The sequence below is a fragment of the Mobula hypostoma genome, chromosome 15 (assembly GCF_963921235.1).
Source record: "Mobula hypostoma chromosome 15, sMobHyp1.1, whole genome shotgun sequence".
Taxonomy (NCBI): Eukaryota; Metazoa; Chordata; class Chondrichthyes; order Myliobatiformes; family Myliobatidae; genus Mobula; species Mobula hypostoma.
This window is the reverse complement of record NC_086111.1, coordinates 11,361,847-11,378,061: the sequence shown is the minus strand read 5'-3', so window position 1 is coordinate 11,378,061 and position 16,215 is coordinate 11,361,847. Positions and strand designations below refer to the sequence as shown.

The 16,215-nt window shown below is 44.0% G+C and overlaps 1 protein-coding gene across 1 annotated transcript in view; it reads left to right on the top strand.

Annotated features, from left to right (window-relative positions):
* LOC134357162 (FYVE, RhoGEF and PH domain-containing protein 5-like) overlaps positions 1-16,215 on the top strand; it is a 209,189-nt gene that overhangs the window by 131,965 nt on the left and 61,009 nt on the right. The window contains exon 16 of the mRNA XM_063068460.1: positions 2,945-3,070. Within this exon, the coding sequence (XP_062924530.1) occupies positions 2,945-3,070 (126 nt within the window). The remainder of the gene's footprint in view (positions 1-2,944; positions 3,071-16,215) is intronic.

The following is a 16,215-nucleotide window of genomic DNA, read 5'->3' as shown; positions in this document are numbered from 1 at the left end:
CGCACAGACACACAAACATAGACTTCCACAAAACTATAGAAACTCAGACCCTGCACCCAGCAGCCTATGGTCATACATAGCCACTGACACAGACATCTCCACACTCCTTCCCACAGAAACACACACCCAAACAGCAACAGCCCCATATACTGATACACCCACACAAACCCACTGACTCAGAATGCATACAAATCCAAAAGAGAGACTACTCAGAGATGTACAAATTTCCACACACCTACATATTCACACACATCCAAATCTAAACAGCCAATGCACCATAAGCACACATACAGACCACCATCCTAGAAAGACATACCCACAGACACAGAGTGACACACTCAGACATCCATGCACACACACACATTTACACACATGCACACCCAGACTCAAGTACAAACCCACCCAGGGTGAGATACCCACAAATACACAACCAGATACTCACATTTCTACAGACCTACAAATTAACATACACACACCACCAAGAGTCAAACAACCACAGACACACACAGACCATCAACCCCAAACACAGGCCCACACCCACCCATATTCCCTCAAACCCACAGAACACACCCAAAGACCCAAACTACCACAGACACATTTCACAGACAAGTGAACCACACTGTATACACATACACCCAGAGATTCACAGACCCTCAACTCTGCAGACCTTGAGATCACAGCCGCAAATACACACAGATAACACCCCCCCCAGATATCCATATTTCTACAAACCGATACTCACACTCCATAGATTTAAAGAGTCATGCAACCAGACACATGAGGACCACAAGTACACAGAGATACATGCAAACACACACACTCACACAACCAAAAAATCACACACCCACATACAGTATCTGCACACACAGCTGAGCTGACCCCCACATACCCACACTCCCATAGAAACACAGACTGATCCATGCACACATCCTCACCTCTGGAGAAACAGACACAACCGTATGCCCTTGGCCCCATAGATCTACACAAAGACTCTCACCTAGACACCCATGCACACCAAACCATATGACTACAGACACACAACTAAAAAACCACAGACATACAGAATAGGTTTCTCCAAACCTATTCTGGTACTGCTCCCCAACTTTTCCTTCAGTACATTGATGACTACATTGCCACTGCTTCCTGCACCTATGCTGAGCTTGTCAATTTCATCAACTTTACTTCTAACTTCCACCCAGCCCTCAAATTCACTTGGTCTATCTCGGACAGTTCTCTCCCCTTTCTCGATCTCTCAGTCTCCATCTCTGGAGACAGACCATGCACTGACATCTTCTACAAGCCCACTGACTCTCATAACTACCTTGACTATACCTCTTCCCACCCCGCCACATGCAAAAATGCCATTTCCTATTCCCAGTTCCTTCGTCTGTGCCGCATTGCTCCCAGGATGAGGTTTTCCGTTCCAGGAAATCTCAAATGTCCTCTTTCCTTAAGGATCGTGGTTTCCCTTCTGCTGTCATCAATGATGCCCTTACCCGCATCTCCTCCATTTCCCGCACTTCAGCCCTCAACCCATCCTCCCGCCACCACAACAGGGACAGAGTTCCCCTTGTCCTCACCTACCACCCCACCAGCCTCCGGATCCAGCACATTATCCTCCGCAACTTCTGCCACCTTCAACAGGACCCCACCACTAAGCACATCTTTCCCTCTCCACCCCTCTCTGCTTTCCGCAGGGATTGGTCCCTCCGTGACTTCCTGATCCACACGTCCCTCCCCACGGATCTCCCACCCGGCACTTATCCCTGTAAGCGTAAGTTCTACCCCTGTCCCTATGCCTCCTCTCTTGCCGCCATTCAGGGCCCCAAAAAGTCCTTCCAGGTGAGGCAACACTTCACTTGTGAGTCTGTTGGGGTCATCTGTTGCATCCAGTGCTCCCGGTGCGGCCTCCTCTACATCAGTGAAACCTGACACAGATTGGGTTCGTCGAGCACCTCCGCTCCGTCCGCCACAACAGACAGGATCTCCCGGTTGCCACCCACTTCAACTCTGCTTCCCACTCCCATTCAGATATGTCCATACATGGCCTCCTCTACTGCCATAATGAGGCTAAACTCAGGTTGGAGGAGCAACACCTCATATACCATCTAGGTAGTCTCCAGCCCCTCGGTATGAACATAGAATTCTCCAACTTCTGGTAATTCTCTCCCCCTCCCTTCCTCTATCCCTATGTCACTCTGCCCCCTCCCCCAGCTGCTTATCACCTCCCTCATGGTTCCGCCTCCTTCTACTACCCATCGTGTTTTCCCCTATTCCTTCATCACCTTTCCTGCCTATCACCTCCCTGCTTCCCCCCCCCACCCCTTTATCTTTCCCCTTACTGGTTTTTCACCTGGTACCTACCAGCCTTCTCCTTCTCACCCTCCCTCCACCTTCTTTATAGAGCCTCTGCCCCTTCCCCCTACAGTCTCGATGAAGGGTTCCGGCCCGAAACGTCGACTCATCGTTTCCACGGATGCTGCCTGACCTGCTGAGTTCCTCCAGCGTGTTGTGAGTGTTGCTTTGACCCCAGCATCTGCAGAGTATTTTGTGTTTACAGATGTGCAGAGCCACCCTGCACACTGACACACTGACAGACCCAAACAAAAATAAGTGCACACACACACACACACACACACCCCACACCCACATTGATAGTGCTCATTGGAAAGCTGGCTCTTTTCAAACGTGTTTGGATGTCAGTGTAGGGAAGACAAGAAGCCTGCATCTCTCACTGGTCATTCCCACATCTAGAACAGGAGCAGAGGTATTCAAAGTGAACGTACACAGGTAGCATGCCTCCTCACTGTGGCAGAAATGGTGTGTGATGGGGAGTCTCAAAAGGGGCAATTCAAACCAGTCCCTTTCCTGTCTTCACCGTGTCCATTTCATTGCAACATTATATGTCAGCTTTGAACTTGTGTTTGTCTTTCTCCTTGTGTAGGTGAACAGTTGCCTGGGAAGCACAGCGCCTGTGCTCATCCCTGCTTCCCATGTGCTGATGTGTATGCTGTGCTCAGCTGGTTTCACCCTCCCATGGAGTCGCCTGCATTGTAACACTTGTGGGAAGGTATGTTCATCTGTCAGAACCCCAGTGCTCATGTGTAATATGTGTGGGAAGGCAAGTCCATCTCTTACAACCAAGTCCTTACATATAACATGTGGGAATGCAAGTTCTAACCCGTAACCATTCACATATCTAATCCTCACCCTCAACACACTGACAGAGAATGGCATAATCACACACAGCATGAAAAGTCCATGAGGGCCTCTGCCGTTTCTTCCTTGGCCTCCCATAAGGTCCAGCCATGCACATGGTCGGGATTGAAGATGTGTCAATCATAATGTGCTTCAAGCTACAATACCTCCTTCCTGTAATATGGCCTCACTATTATACCCTCATTTCTTTGAAATCTATGATATTCTCCTTGGTAAAAACACTGACGAGCAATAGACACTAAAAATACGAGGTAACCCCATTGTAGATCTACGCAAAGGCAGCCTTAATAGTTTTTAAGAGGACCTAGTCTCTCCCTAGTCACTCTTTAACTGTCAATATAATTGAAGAACTTCTTGTGATTTGCTTTAATTCTGCAGCCAAGTTAACCTCATACCCTCTTTTTGCCTTGATTTCCTTCTTAACCTGCTCTTAAACATTTTATATTCATTGAGTTCAGGAGCCATGAGGCAATGTTACAACTCTTATTAAACCCTGGTTAGACCACACTTAGAATATTGTGTTTACTTTTAGTTGACTTATTATAGAGGGCGCAGAGAATATTTACCAGGATGCTGCCTGGATCAGAGAGCATATTTTATGAGTAAAAACTGAGTGAGCTAGAGCTTTGCTGTTTGGAGAGACAGAGGATGAGAGGTGACTTGATATAGGTATACAAGATGATAAGAGACATGGATCAAGTGGATAGTGAGAGACTTTTTCCCAGTGTGGAAATGGCTGCTATGCACCCTGCATAATTTTAAGGTGATTAGAGGAAACTATAAGAGATGTCAGAGGTACTGTTTTCACACAGGAGAGTGGTGGGTGTATGAAACATGCTGTCAGGGTTGGCAGTAGAGGCAGGTACATTAAGAACATTTGTGAAACTCTTAGATTGGCACATAGATGATACAAAAATTGTGAAGGTTTAGATTGATCTTAGAGTGGGTTATCTTCATCATAGTACAAAGGACCTCCATTGTGCTGTAATGTTCATTCACACCTAGCTACCTAAAAGCATGTATACTTCCTTCATTTTTCTAGCCAGAGCTTCAATATCTCTTGGTTCCCTGCACATGCTTTGTCTAGACTTCACCCTAACATGTTGCCCTTGGACTCTTGATATGATCCTTATAAAGTTTTATACTTGCCAACCATTCCTATGCCTTCAAGGAGAGTCACCCAGTCGATCCTAGCTAAATCCTGCTTATGTTGTCCCAGTTCCAGTTCAGGAATTGCAACCATGAACATGCTCTATATTTTTTTATAGCTACTTCCACCAGAACTTAGCTCATCTGGGTCCCCAAGAGGAGGTCCAATATTGGGTCTTCCTGAATATATGCCTCTATATGAGGAAACTGTCTTGGATACACAATTCCACCCTGTCCAGCCCCTTTGCACTTTGGGTGACCCAGACCATACCAGGAAAATTCAAATTTCTAGCCAGTAAATACAAAAGATTCTGCAAGACACACAAAATGTTGGAGAAACTCAACAAGTCAAGCAGTAACTATGGAAATGAATAAACAGTTGATGTTGCAAGCTGAGACCCTTCTTCTCTCACTCGTGCTACCCTATGATTCTTTTAACTACATTCAATTTCTCAGCTCATTTGCTCGAGTTTAAGGTATCCATTGGTGAGTCTATAATATAGCCCTACTAAGGTGACCATCACTATCTTATTTTCATTTTCTACCTTAACGATCTCACTATATAATCTCTCAAGAATATCTTAAAATATTATTGCAATGCCCTCCCTGGTCAAAAAGGCACCACCTCCTCCATTCTGTTCCTCTGCCATGCCTAAAGCATTGGCATCCTGAAACTTTGAGTGGTCTTCTTTCAGCCACATTTCTATTAGACTACTATTTCCCAACATCTAGATGTAATCCACACCCTCAGTTCATGCACCTTACTTATTATACATAGTGCATTGAAATTTAAAGCAATAGTTCTAACTGCCCTTTCACTGAAAACATAGGCATCCTGATTGCTTGGCTTACATACTTTGCTTGGTGCGTGTACCCCTGCCTTCCCACTGATTTTACTCCCTCAAGTCCCATCCTGCCAGCCCATCTAGTGAAACCTTCCCTGATGATAAAAGCCCACTTGGATATTGTCCTATGGCCATGCCTCTCCTCCGTTCTTGTTCAACTACAACCCATCTTCTACCATAAAAGAGATCCCAATAATTCAAGAATCTGGATCTATAAGCACAGCAGAATTAGGCCATTTGGCCCATCGAGTCTGATCCGCCATTCAATCGTGCCTGATCCTTCTTTTCCCCTTCATCAGCCTCAGTTCCAGGCCTTCTCCCCTTAATCTTTGATGCTGTGTCCAATCAAGAACCTATCAAGCTCTGCCTTAAATACACCCAGCAACCTGACCTCCACAGCTGCCTTTGGTTATAAATTTCACAAATTCACCACCCTCTTGCTAAAGAAATTTCTCCATATCTCTCTTTTAAATGGATGTCCCTCCATCCTGAGGCTGTGCCCTTTTGTCCTAGACTCTCCCACCATGGGAAACATCCTTTCCAAATCTACTCTGTTTCAGCCTTTCAACATTCAAAAGATTTCAATGAGATCCCCCATCATCTTTCTAAATTCCAGCAAGTACTGACCCCGACTTGTCAAACGTTCCTCGTATGATAATCCTTTCGTTCCTGGAATCATCCTTGTGAACCTCCTCTGAATTTCCTCCAATGCCAGCTCATTATTTCTGAGATGAGGAGGCCAAAACTGTTCACAATACTGAAGGGGAGACCTCACCAGTGCCTTATAAAGCCTCAGCATCACATCCCTACTCTTTGATTCTAGACCTCTTGAAATGAATGCCAACATGGCATTTGCCTTCCTCACTACTGACTCTACCTGCAAGTTAACCTCTAAGGTGTTTTGCACAAGGACTCCCAAGTCCCTTTGCCTCTCAGATTTTTGGATTTTCTCCCCATTTAGAAAATAGTCTGCACATTTATTTCTACTACCAATGTGCATGATCATGTATTTTCTAACTTCGTATTTCATTTGTCACTTTCATGCCCATTCTCCTAAAGTCCTTCTCCACCCACCCTTCCTCAACACTACTTGCCCCTCCACCAATCTTCATATTGTCTGCAAACTTGTCAACAAAGCCATCTATTCCATCATCTAAATCATTGATATACAGCATAAAAAGCGGTCCCAACACCAGCCCCTACAGAGCACCGCTAGTCACTGGCAGCCAACCAGAAAAGGATTCTTTTATTCCCACTCACTGCCTCCTATCAATCAGCAAATGCTTTAACCATGCTAGTAACTCTACCAAAATACCATGGGCTCTTAACTTGATAAGTAGCCTCATGTGTTGTATCTTGTTAAAGGTTTTCTGAAAACCAAATATGCAATATCCACTGCATCCTCTTCATCCATCCTAATGGTAATCTCCTCAAAGAATTCCAACAGGTCCATCAGGCAAGATTTTCCCTTAAGCAAACCATGCTGACTTTGTCCTGTCTTGTCCTGTGTCACCAAGTACTCCATAACCTCATCCTTAACAATTGACTCCAACATCTTCCCATCCACTGAGGTCAGGCTAACTGGTCTGTAATTTCCTTTCTGTTGCCTTCCTCCTTTCCTAAAGAATGGAGTGACATTTGCAATTTTCTAGTCCGCTAGCACCATGTGAGAATCCAATGATTTTTTAAAGATCATTTCTAATGTCACCACAATCTCTACCGTTACCTCTTTCAGAACCTTGGCACAGTTCATCTGGTCTGGGTGATTTATGTACCTTTAGGTCTTTCATCTTTTTGAGCACCTTCTCCCTTGTAATAGTAACTGCACCCAATTCTATTCCTTCACATCCTTCCACATCTGGCATACTGCGAGTATCTTCCACAGTGAAGACTGATGCAAAATACTCATTTAGTTCATCTGCCGTCTCCTTGTCCCCCGCTATTATTATTCCTCCAACCTCAATGTAAACTTTAAAAAATTGCCGGACCAATAATCACAACACACAGTTATTAACTTTAACCTCTTCACCAGTTTATTGTTCCCAGTTCAGCCGGTGAGGACCTCGAAGCTGAACATCAAAGAGACAGAGTTTATCTCTCTCCCTCTGGTGGCTCAAACGAGCTTCTGATTTAAAAAAACAGAAATGCTACAATTTATAGAATGAGCAGACAAAGAACGCTCAGAAAAAAAAGAGGATGCTGTCTAAATTGCATGCCATCTTGGTCAATGTCTCCCATCCACTACATAATGTACTGGGTGGGCACAGGAATACATTCAGCCAGAGACTCATTCCACTGAGATGCAACACAGAGCATCATAGGAAGTCATTCCTGCCTGTGGCCATCAAACTTTACAACTCCTCCCTTGGAGGGTCAGACACCCTGAGCCAATAGGCTGGTCCTGGACTTATTTCATAATTTACTGGCATAATTTACATATAACTATTTAACTATTTATGGCTCTATTACTATTTATTACTTATGGTGCAACTGTAACAAAAACCAATTTCCCCCGGGATCAATAAAGTATGACTATGACTATGTTAGAGCAAAACCCTATTACTTAGATAAGAGAGTCCACTAAATCAGAGTTTTAATTATAAATAGATATATTGTCCACTCCGTAACAATTATTCCTTTTGCTAGGCCCCTGACTTAATTACAGACAGATGTCTTTATCATTGAGCCTCTCCAAAGAAAAGACTTAAGTCAGTGGAGCAAAACAGTAAAGCACAACCTATGTGAGCTTTGAGTAAATCCAGCCCTCATGTCACCTGGAAAAGGCAGCTATGGGCTGTTAATCAAGCGAGCTGTTAATCTAAATGAACTGCGGGCATATTCTTCAGCGAAAGCAACAGAATTTGTTCACTAATACACATAGGGTGGCACTTAAGTTTTTTAACCCATTATTTACAGGAGTCCAAGAATCATTTCCCACTTCTCCAGCATCCTTAAACTTTATCATCATTTTCTAGTGGGCCTATATTCATTCTCATCTCTCTTTTAATTTTTACATACTTCAAAAAACTTCTACTATCCACTTTGATATTGTTTGCTAGCTTACTTCCATATTTCATTTTTTCCCTCCTAATGATTATTTTACTTGCTCCATGTAGGTTTTTAAAAGCTTCCCAATCCTGTCTTCCTGCTAATTTTTGCTTTGCTGTATGCCCTCTCTTTTGCTTTTACATTAGCTTTGACTTCCCTTATCAGCCATGGTTGTACTATTTTGCCATTTGAGTACTTCTTTGTTTTTGGAATACATTTATCCTACACCTTCCTCATATTCCCCCAGAAGCTCATGCTATTACTGCTCTGCTGCCATCCCTGCCAACATTTCCTTCCAATTTACTTTGGCTGGCTCCCCTCTCATACCACTGTAATATTTTTTACTCCACTGAAATACAGCTACTTCAGATTTCCCTATCAGATTTCAAGTTGATCTCAATCATATTGTGATTACTGCCTCCTAAGGGTTCTTTTACTTTAAGCTTCTGAATCACATCTAATTCATTACAGAACATCCAATTCAGAATAGCTGATCCGCTCGTAGGCTCAACAACAAACTGTTCTAAGAAGCCATCTCATTGGCGTTGAACAAACTCACTCTCTTGAGATCCATTACCAACCTGATTTTCCCAATTGACCTGCCTGTTAAGAATCTCCCATGACTACCATAACATTGCCCTTTTGACATGTCTTTTCTATTTCCTGGTGTAATCTGTGGTCCACATCGCAGCTACTGTTGGGAGGCCTGTATATAGCTGCCATCAGGGTCCTTTTACCCTTGTAGTTTCTTAACTCAACCCACAAGGATTCAACATTTTCTGATCCTATGTCACACCTTTCTACTGATTTGGTACCATTCTTTACCAGCAGAGCCATGCCACCCCCTCTGCCTGCCTTCCTTTCCCTTTGATACAACCTGTAACCTTGGACATTCAGCCCCAAACTACAACCATCCTTCAGCTACGGTTCAGTGATGGCCATAACATCATATCAGACAGTCTGTAGTTGTGCAACAAGATCATCCACCTTACTTTTTATACTCCATGTATTGAGATATAACACTTTGATAATTATATCTTCGACCCTTTTTGATTCTGCCTCCAAAATGCACTGAGACTCACCCTGCTGGCTGCAATTATGTCCTATCATCTGCTTGCCCTTCCTGACAGTCTGACTGCACGCTATCTTTGCTTTTTTTTTCACCATCCATCACGCTGGTTCCCGCACCCCTGCCAAATTAGATTAAACCCTTCCCAAAAGTTCTAACAAGCTTGCCTGCAAGAATATTGGTCCCCCTCGTGTTCAGGTGCAACCTGTCACTTTTGTACAGGTCATACCCCCCTCAAAAGAAATCCCAATGATCCAAGAACCTGAAGCCCTGTCCTCTGCACCAGCTTCTCAGCCATGCATCAATCTGCCAAATCATTCTCTTTCTACCCTCACTGATGCGTGGGAAAGGCAGCAATCTAGAAATTACTATCCTGGAGGTTCTGCTTTTCAGCTTTCTACCCAGCTCTCTAAATTCTCTTTTCAGGACCTCTTTTCTTTTCCTATATGGACCAAGGTTGCTTTCCCTCCCTCTCCAAAATGCTGTGGACACAATCCAAGGTGTCCCCGATCCTGGCAACATTTAATTTGTGTTTCCCATTCACGTCCACGGAAGCTCCTGTCCATTCCCCTGACTATTGAGTCCCCTATCCCTACTGCTCCCCTCTTCTCCCTCTTTCCCTTCTGCACCATGGACCTATGCTCGGTACCAGTAACCCTATATCCATGGCACTCCCTGGTTGTCATCTCTCACAGCAGTATCCAAAGCAGCATACTTATTTTTGAAGGAATGGCCACAGGGGAGCTCTGTGCTAACAGCCTATTCACATTTCCATTTCTCCTAACAGTCACCCAGCTACTCGCCTTCTGCAACTTTGGGGTGACTACTTCCCTGTAACTCTGATTGATTATCTCCTCACTCGCCCATACAAACCAAAGGTCACCAGCTGTTGCTCCAGATCCCTAACATGGTCTTCAAGGAGCTGCAGCTGGATGCACTTCATGCAGATGTAGTTCCCTCGGCGACTCTGGATTCCAACATCCAGCATGCAACAGCCATTTACTACACTAGGTACAGTAAGAGAAAAATAAAGAGAACCTTAACAGAAACTTACCCAGATCCAATGCCTCTTTCGAGCTGAATCCTCCTTTGAGCCAAAGTCAGAGACCACTGGCCTGCTCCTAACAATGGCCTTCTGTACTTTTAAACAAGCATTGTCGGCCTGCAAGAAACCTCATTGCTGTGGCCTGCTCCTGCCACTGACTGGGCCGCTGGAATAAGCCCGAATGCCCGTGAAGCTCTCCTTTTAAGCAAGCATCATCAACCTGGAAGAAACCTTGTATCTCTGGCCTGCTCCTGTCACTGATTGGGCTGCCAGAATCCCCTACTCACTTCACCGGCTCTTCAGCCACGTATTCATCTGGCCTGGATTGCTATTACTGGACTTATTAACACCTGCCATCAGAGTAATTTGCAAATGAATACCCTCGAGGTCCTGCATTTTAAATTTTTATCCAACTCACCTGTAATCATTCTGTAGGTTTTCATCCCATGTCCACTTACAGTGTGTCAATTGTATCAAGGTATTCAACAACCTCTGGCTGTTGCAACTCCATAAAACCCTGGTTAAGCCACATGGAGTACTGTGTTCATTTATGGTTGCCATTAAGGATGCAAAAGCTTTTGAGAGGGTGTGGAGGAGATTTACCAGAATGCTGCCTAAATTAGAGAGTCTATCTTATGAGGATAGGTTGAGTGAGTTTGGGATTTTTTCTTTGGAATAAAGGAGAATGAGAGATATCAACAGAGGTGTGTAGGTGATATGAGGGATAGACAGAGTGGATAGCTAGAAATTTTATTCCAGGGCAGAAATGGCTGATGAAAGGGGGCAATATAGGGGGGATGTCAGGTCAGAAGGTTTTTTAAAAATACACACACACATACACACACACACATGGCATGGACCACGCTGCTCAGGGTTGTGGTAGAGCAGATACATTAGGAACATTTATGAGACTTAATAAGCACATAGAATCATACTACACTACAGCAGAAAAATAGACCCCATCTTGTCTGTGCTGAACCATTCATCTGCCTAGATCCATCAACCCGCACTGACCATAACCCTCCATATCCCTCCCATCCAAGTATCTATACAAATTTCTCTTAAATATTGAAATCAACCCCACATCCAGCACTTGTGCTGACAGCTCATTCCACATTCTCACCAACCTCTGAATAAAGTAGTTCCCCCTCATGGTCCCCTTAATTATTTCACCTTTCACCCTTAACCCACAACCTCAGTGGCAAAAGCCTGTTAGCATTTATCCTATTTCTACCCCTCATAATTTTGTATATCACAATCACTATCTCTGCTCCATCTTTTACGTTTTAGGGAATAGCGTCCTAACCTTTTCAACCTTTCCCTAGAACTCAGATCCTCAAGCCTCAGCAAACTCCTTGTAAATTTTCTCTACACCCTTTCAATCTTATTTACATCTTTCCTGTAGATAGGTGGCCAAAACTGGAACAATTTTCCAAATTAGGCCTCACCAACGCCTTATACAATTTCAACATAACATCCCAACTCCTGTACTCAATACATTGATTTATAAAGGTTAATGTGCAAGAAGATTTCTTTATGACCCTAAATACCTGGGGCACACTTTCAAAGAGTTGTGCATCTGTATACCCAGATTCCTTTGTTCTACTGCACTTCTCAATGTACTACCACTCACTGTGTAAGATCTATCCTTGCTGGTCCTCTCACACTGCAATACCTCAAACTTGTCTCCATTCATTTCCATCTGGCATTTTTCAAACCTTTCTTCCAGATGAAAAATCACTGTGGCACAACATTAATCACAGGCCTCTGGTAAAAGAGGCAACTACTCTCTGGCTTCTTCTGTGAAGCCTATGTCTAATCCAGTTTACTGCCTCATCTTGAATGCCAAGTGACTGAACCTTCTTGGCCATCCTCCCATACGGGACCTTGTCAAAGGTCTTGCTGAAGTCCATGTAGAAAACATCCATTGCCCTGCCTTCATCAACTTTTCTGGTAACTTCCTTGAAAAACTCTATAAGATTGGTTAGACACACCTTAGCATGCACAAAACCATATTGACCATCCCTAATCAATCCCTGTGTATCCAAATACATATATATCCGGTCCTTAAAATGCCTTCCAAGAACTTCCCCACTGCTGATGTCAGGCTCACCAGCCTATAATTTCCTGACAGAACAACATTAGCTATCCTCTAGTGCTCCGGCACCTGACCCATGGCTAAGGATGTTGTAAATATCTCTGCTAGGGCCCCTGCAATTTCCGCACTCATCTTACAGAGGGTCTGAGGGAACGTTGTCAGGCCCTGGGGATTTATTCACCCTAATTTGCCCCAGACATCCTTGTCTCTGATCTGTACAAGGTTCATGACCTTGCAGCTGCTTTGACTCATATTTATGTACTCTGTGTCCATCTCCCAAGTAAATACAGATGCAAAAAAATCCATTTAAGATCTCCCCCACCTCATTCTGATCTTCCAGAGGACCAATTTTGTCCTTTGCTACCCTTTAGCTCTTAATATTCTCCTTCACCTTGTCTGCGAGAGCAACCTTCTTTTAGCCTTCCTGATTTCCTTCTTAAGTGTTCTCTTGCATTTCTTATACTCATCAAGTACCTTATTTCTTCCTACCTACCTATACTACTATGCCATTACTTTTTTTTCTTAACCAGGGCCTCAATCTCTTGAAAATAAGGTTCCCTAAACCTGTTATCCTTGTCTTTTATTCTGACAGGAATATGCAAACTTTACTCTCAGAATTTCACTTTTGAAGGCCTTCCACTTACCAAGTACACCTTTGCCAGAAAACTAACCTGTCCCATTCCACACTCGCTGGATCCTTTCTGTTACCATCAAAAAAGGCTTTTCTTGAATTTAGAATCTCAACCCAAGGCCAGACCTATCCTTTTCCATAATTACCTTGAAACAAATGGCATTATGATCACAAGGTGCAAAGCGTACCCCTACACAAATTTCTATCATCAGCCCTGTCTCATTCCATAACAGTATCACGCTCCCTCTAGTTGAGACTTCTGTGTACTTATTAAGGAAATATTCCTGAACGTATTTGTCAAACTCTTTCATATCCAGCCCTTTTACCGTATGGGAATCTCAGTCAATATGCAGAATGTTAAAATCATCTACTATCACAACCTTATGTTTCTTGCAACAGCTTGCAATCTCTCTACAAATTTGCTCTTCTTAATCCCTTGGACTGTTGGGTGGTCTGTAATATAATCCCATTAACGTGGTCATATCTTTCTTATTCCTCAGTTCTACCCATAAAGCCTCACTAGACGAGTTCCCCAGTCTGTCCTGACTGAGCACTGTCATGACATTTTTCCTGACTAGTAATGCCCCTTTAATTCCTCCTATGCTATCATGTCTAAAACAGCGGAAACCCGCAACATTGTACTGCAAGTCCTGCCTCTCCTCGTCTGGAAAGAGGACTACCATTTTAAAGACGCTGTAAAAGAGTGGTATAAATTTAGTATTTAGTTATTGTTTCCAGCCAGTGTTAGCATTTAAATTTCAGTTAGAGGATTTTAGTTAACTGCCCTGTGGACTAATGTTTATTGCTTTCTTTTAAATTCTGCAACAGTCCTCATTAAAGTTAGTGAACCTAACTCACTTTAGTGTCTCACTCTTTCTCTGCACTTCGACCATATCCAAACATTGTGTCAACAAATCTCAATCATGAAAGTGGACCCAGCAGAGACAGAACAGCTGACCTTAGTCCCAAGGTTCATTAGCCAGGTAGGGAAGAAGTACCAGGCAATCCAATCTATGTTGGGAGAAGTAACTGAAGCAATGCGAAAGATAATTTCAGTTCACCAAGCCCAGTCTCAGATGGAGGAACAGATGTCATCCATTGTAGCAACAGTTTCACAGCTAACCACAGACAATCAGCCATTTCTGCTCTCACAGACATTGTCCATGAGCTTACGGCCGACAGCCAGTGTCAGCTGACAGCCATTAGCACTCAGACAAGTACAATTCAGCAGTCTTAGGCCACATCAGTCACACTCCCAGCTCTTGGAGATCCTCCTGTTCTGCTGGCCTAACAATGTCAGCCATAATGCCCTGAATCCTGTGTCCATGCCAGAACTAAGTATTCTTCCACTGGACAGATACCCTGGTGACTGCAGGAATTTCATTACCCAGTGTGAGCAGACTTTCCAAACCCAGCCTGGTCAGTTTGTTTATAGAAACACGGAAACATAGAATAGTACAGCACAGTACAAGACCTTCAGCCCACAATGTTATGCCGACCCTTAAACCCTGCCTCCCATATAATCCCCCACCTTAAATTCCTCCATATACCTGTCTCGTAAATTTCACTAGTGTATCTGCCTTCACCACTGACTCAGGCAGTGCATTTCAGGCACCAACCACTCGCTGAGTTAAAAACCTTCCTCTAATATCCCCCTTGAACTTCCCACCCCTTACCTTAAAGCCGTGTCCTCTTGTATTGAGCAGTGGTGCCCTGGGGGAAGAGGCGCTGGCTGTCCACTCTATTCCTCTAAATATCTTGTATACCTCTATCATATCTCCTCTCATCCTCCTTCTCTCCAAAGAGTAAAGCCCTAGCTCCCTTAATGTCTGATCATAATGCATACTCTCTAAACCAGGCATCCTGGTAAATCTCCTCTGTACCCTTTCCAATGCTTCCACATCCTTCCTATACTGAGGTGACCAGAACTGGACACAGTACTCCAAGTGTGGCCTAACCAGAGTTTTATAGAGCTGCATCATTACCTCATGACTATTAAACTCTATCCCTCGACTTATGAAGGCTAACACCCCATAAGCTTTCTTAACTACCCTATCTACCTGTAAGGCAACTTTCAGGGATCGGTGGACATGTACCCCTAGATCCCTCTGCTCCTCCACACTACCAAGTAACCTACCATTTACTTTGTACTCTGCCTTGGAGTTTGTCCTTCCAAAGTGTACCACCTCACACTTCTCCGGGTTGAACTCCATCTGCTACTTCTCAGCCCGCTCCTGCATCCTATCAATGTCTCTCTGCAATCTTCGACAATCCTCTACACTATCCACAATACTACCAACCTTTATGTCGTCTGCAAACTTCCCAACCCACCCTTCTACCCCCACATCCAGGCCTTCATTAAAAATCACGAAAAGTAGAGGTCCCAGAACCGATCCTTGTGGGACACCACTGGTCACAACCCTCCAATCTGAATGTACTCCCTCCACCACGACCCTTTGCTTTCTGCAGGCAAACCAATTCTGAATCCACCTGGCCAAACTTCCCTGGATCCCATGCCTTCTGACTTTCTGAATAAGCCTACTGTGTGGAACCTTGTCAAATGCCTTACTAAAATCCATGTAGATCACATCCACTGCACTACCCTTATCTATATGCCTGGTCACCTGCTCAAAGAACTCTATCAGGCTTGTTACACACGATCTGCCCTTCACAAAGCTATGCTGACTATCCTTGATCAGACCATGTTTCTCTAAGTGCCCATAGATCCTATCTCTAAGAATCTTTTCCAACAGCTTTCCCACCACAGACGTAAGGCTCACTGGTCTATAATTACCTGGACTATCCATACTACCTTTTTTGAACAAGGGGACAACATTCGCCTCCCTCCAATCCTCCGGTACCATTCCTGTGGACAATGAGGACATAAAGATCCTAGCCAGAGGCTCAGCAATCTCTTCCCTCATCTCGTGGAGCAGCCTGGGGAATATTCTGTCAGGACCCGGGGACTTACCCGTCCTAATGTATTTTAACAATTCCAACACCTCCTCTCCCTTAATATCAACATGCTCCAGAACATCAACCTCACTTATATTGTCCTCACCATCATCAATTTCCCTCTCATTGGTGAATACGGAAGAGAAGTATTCATTG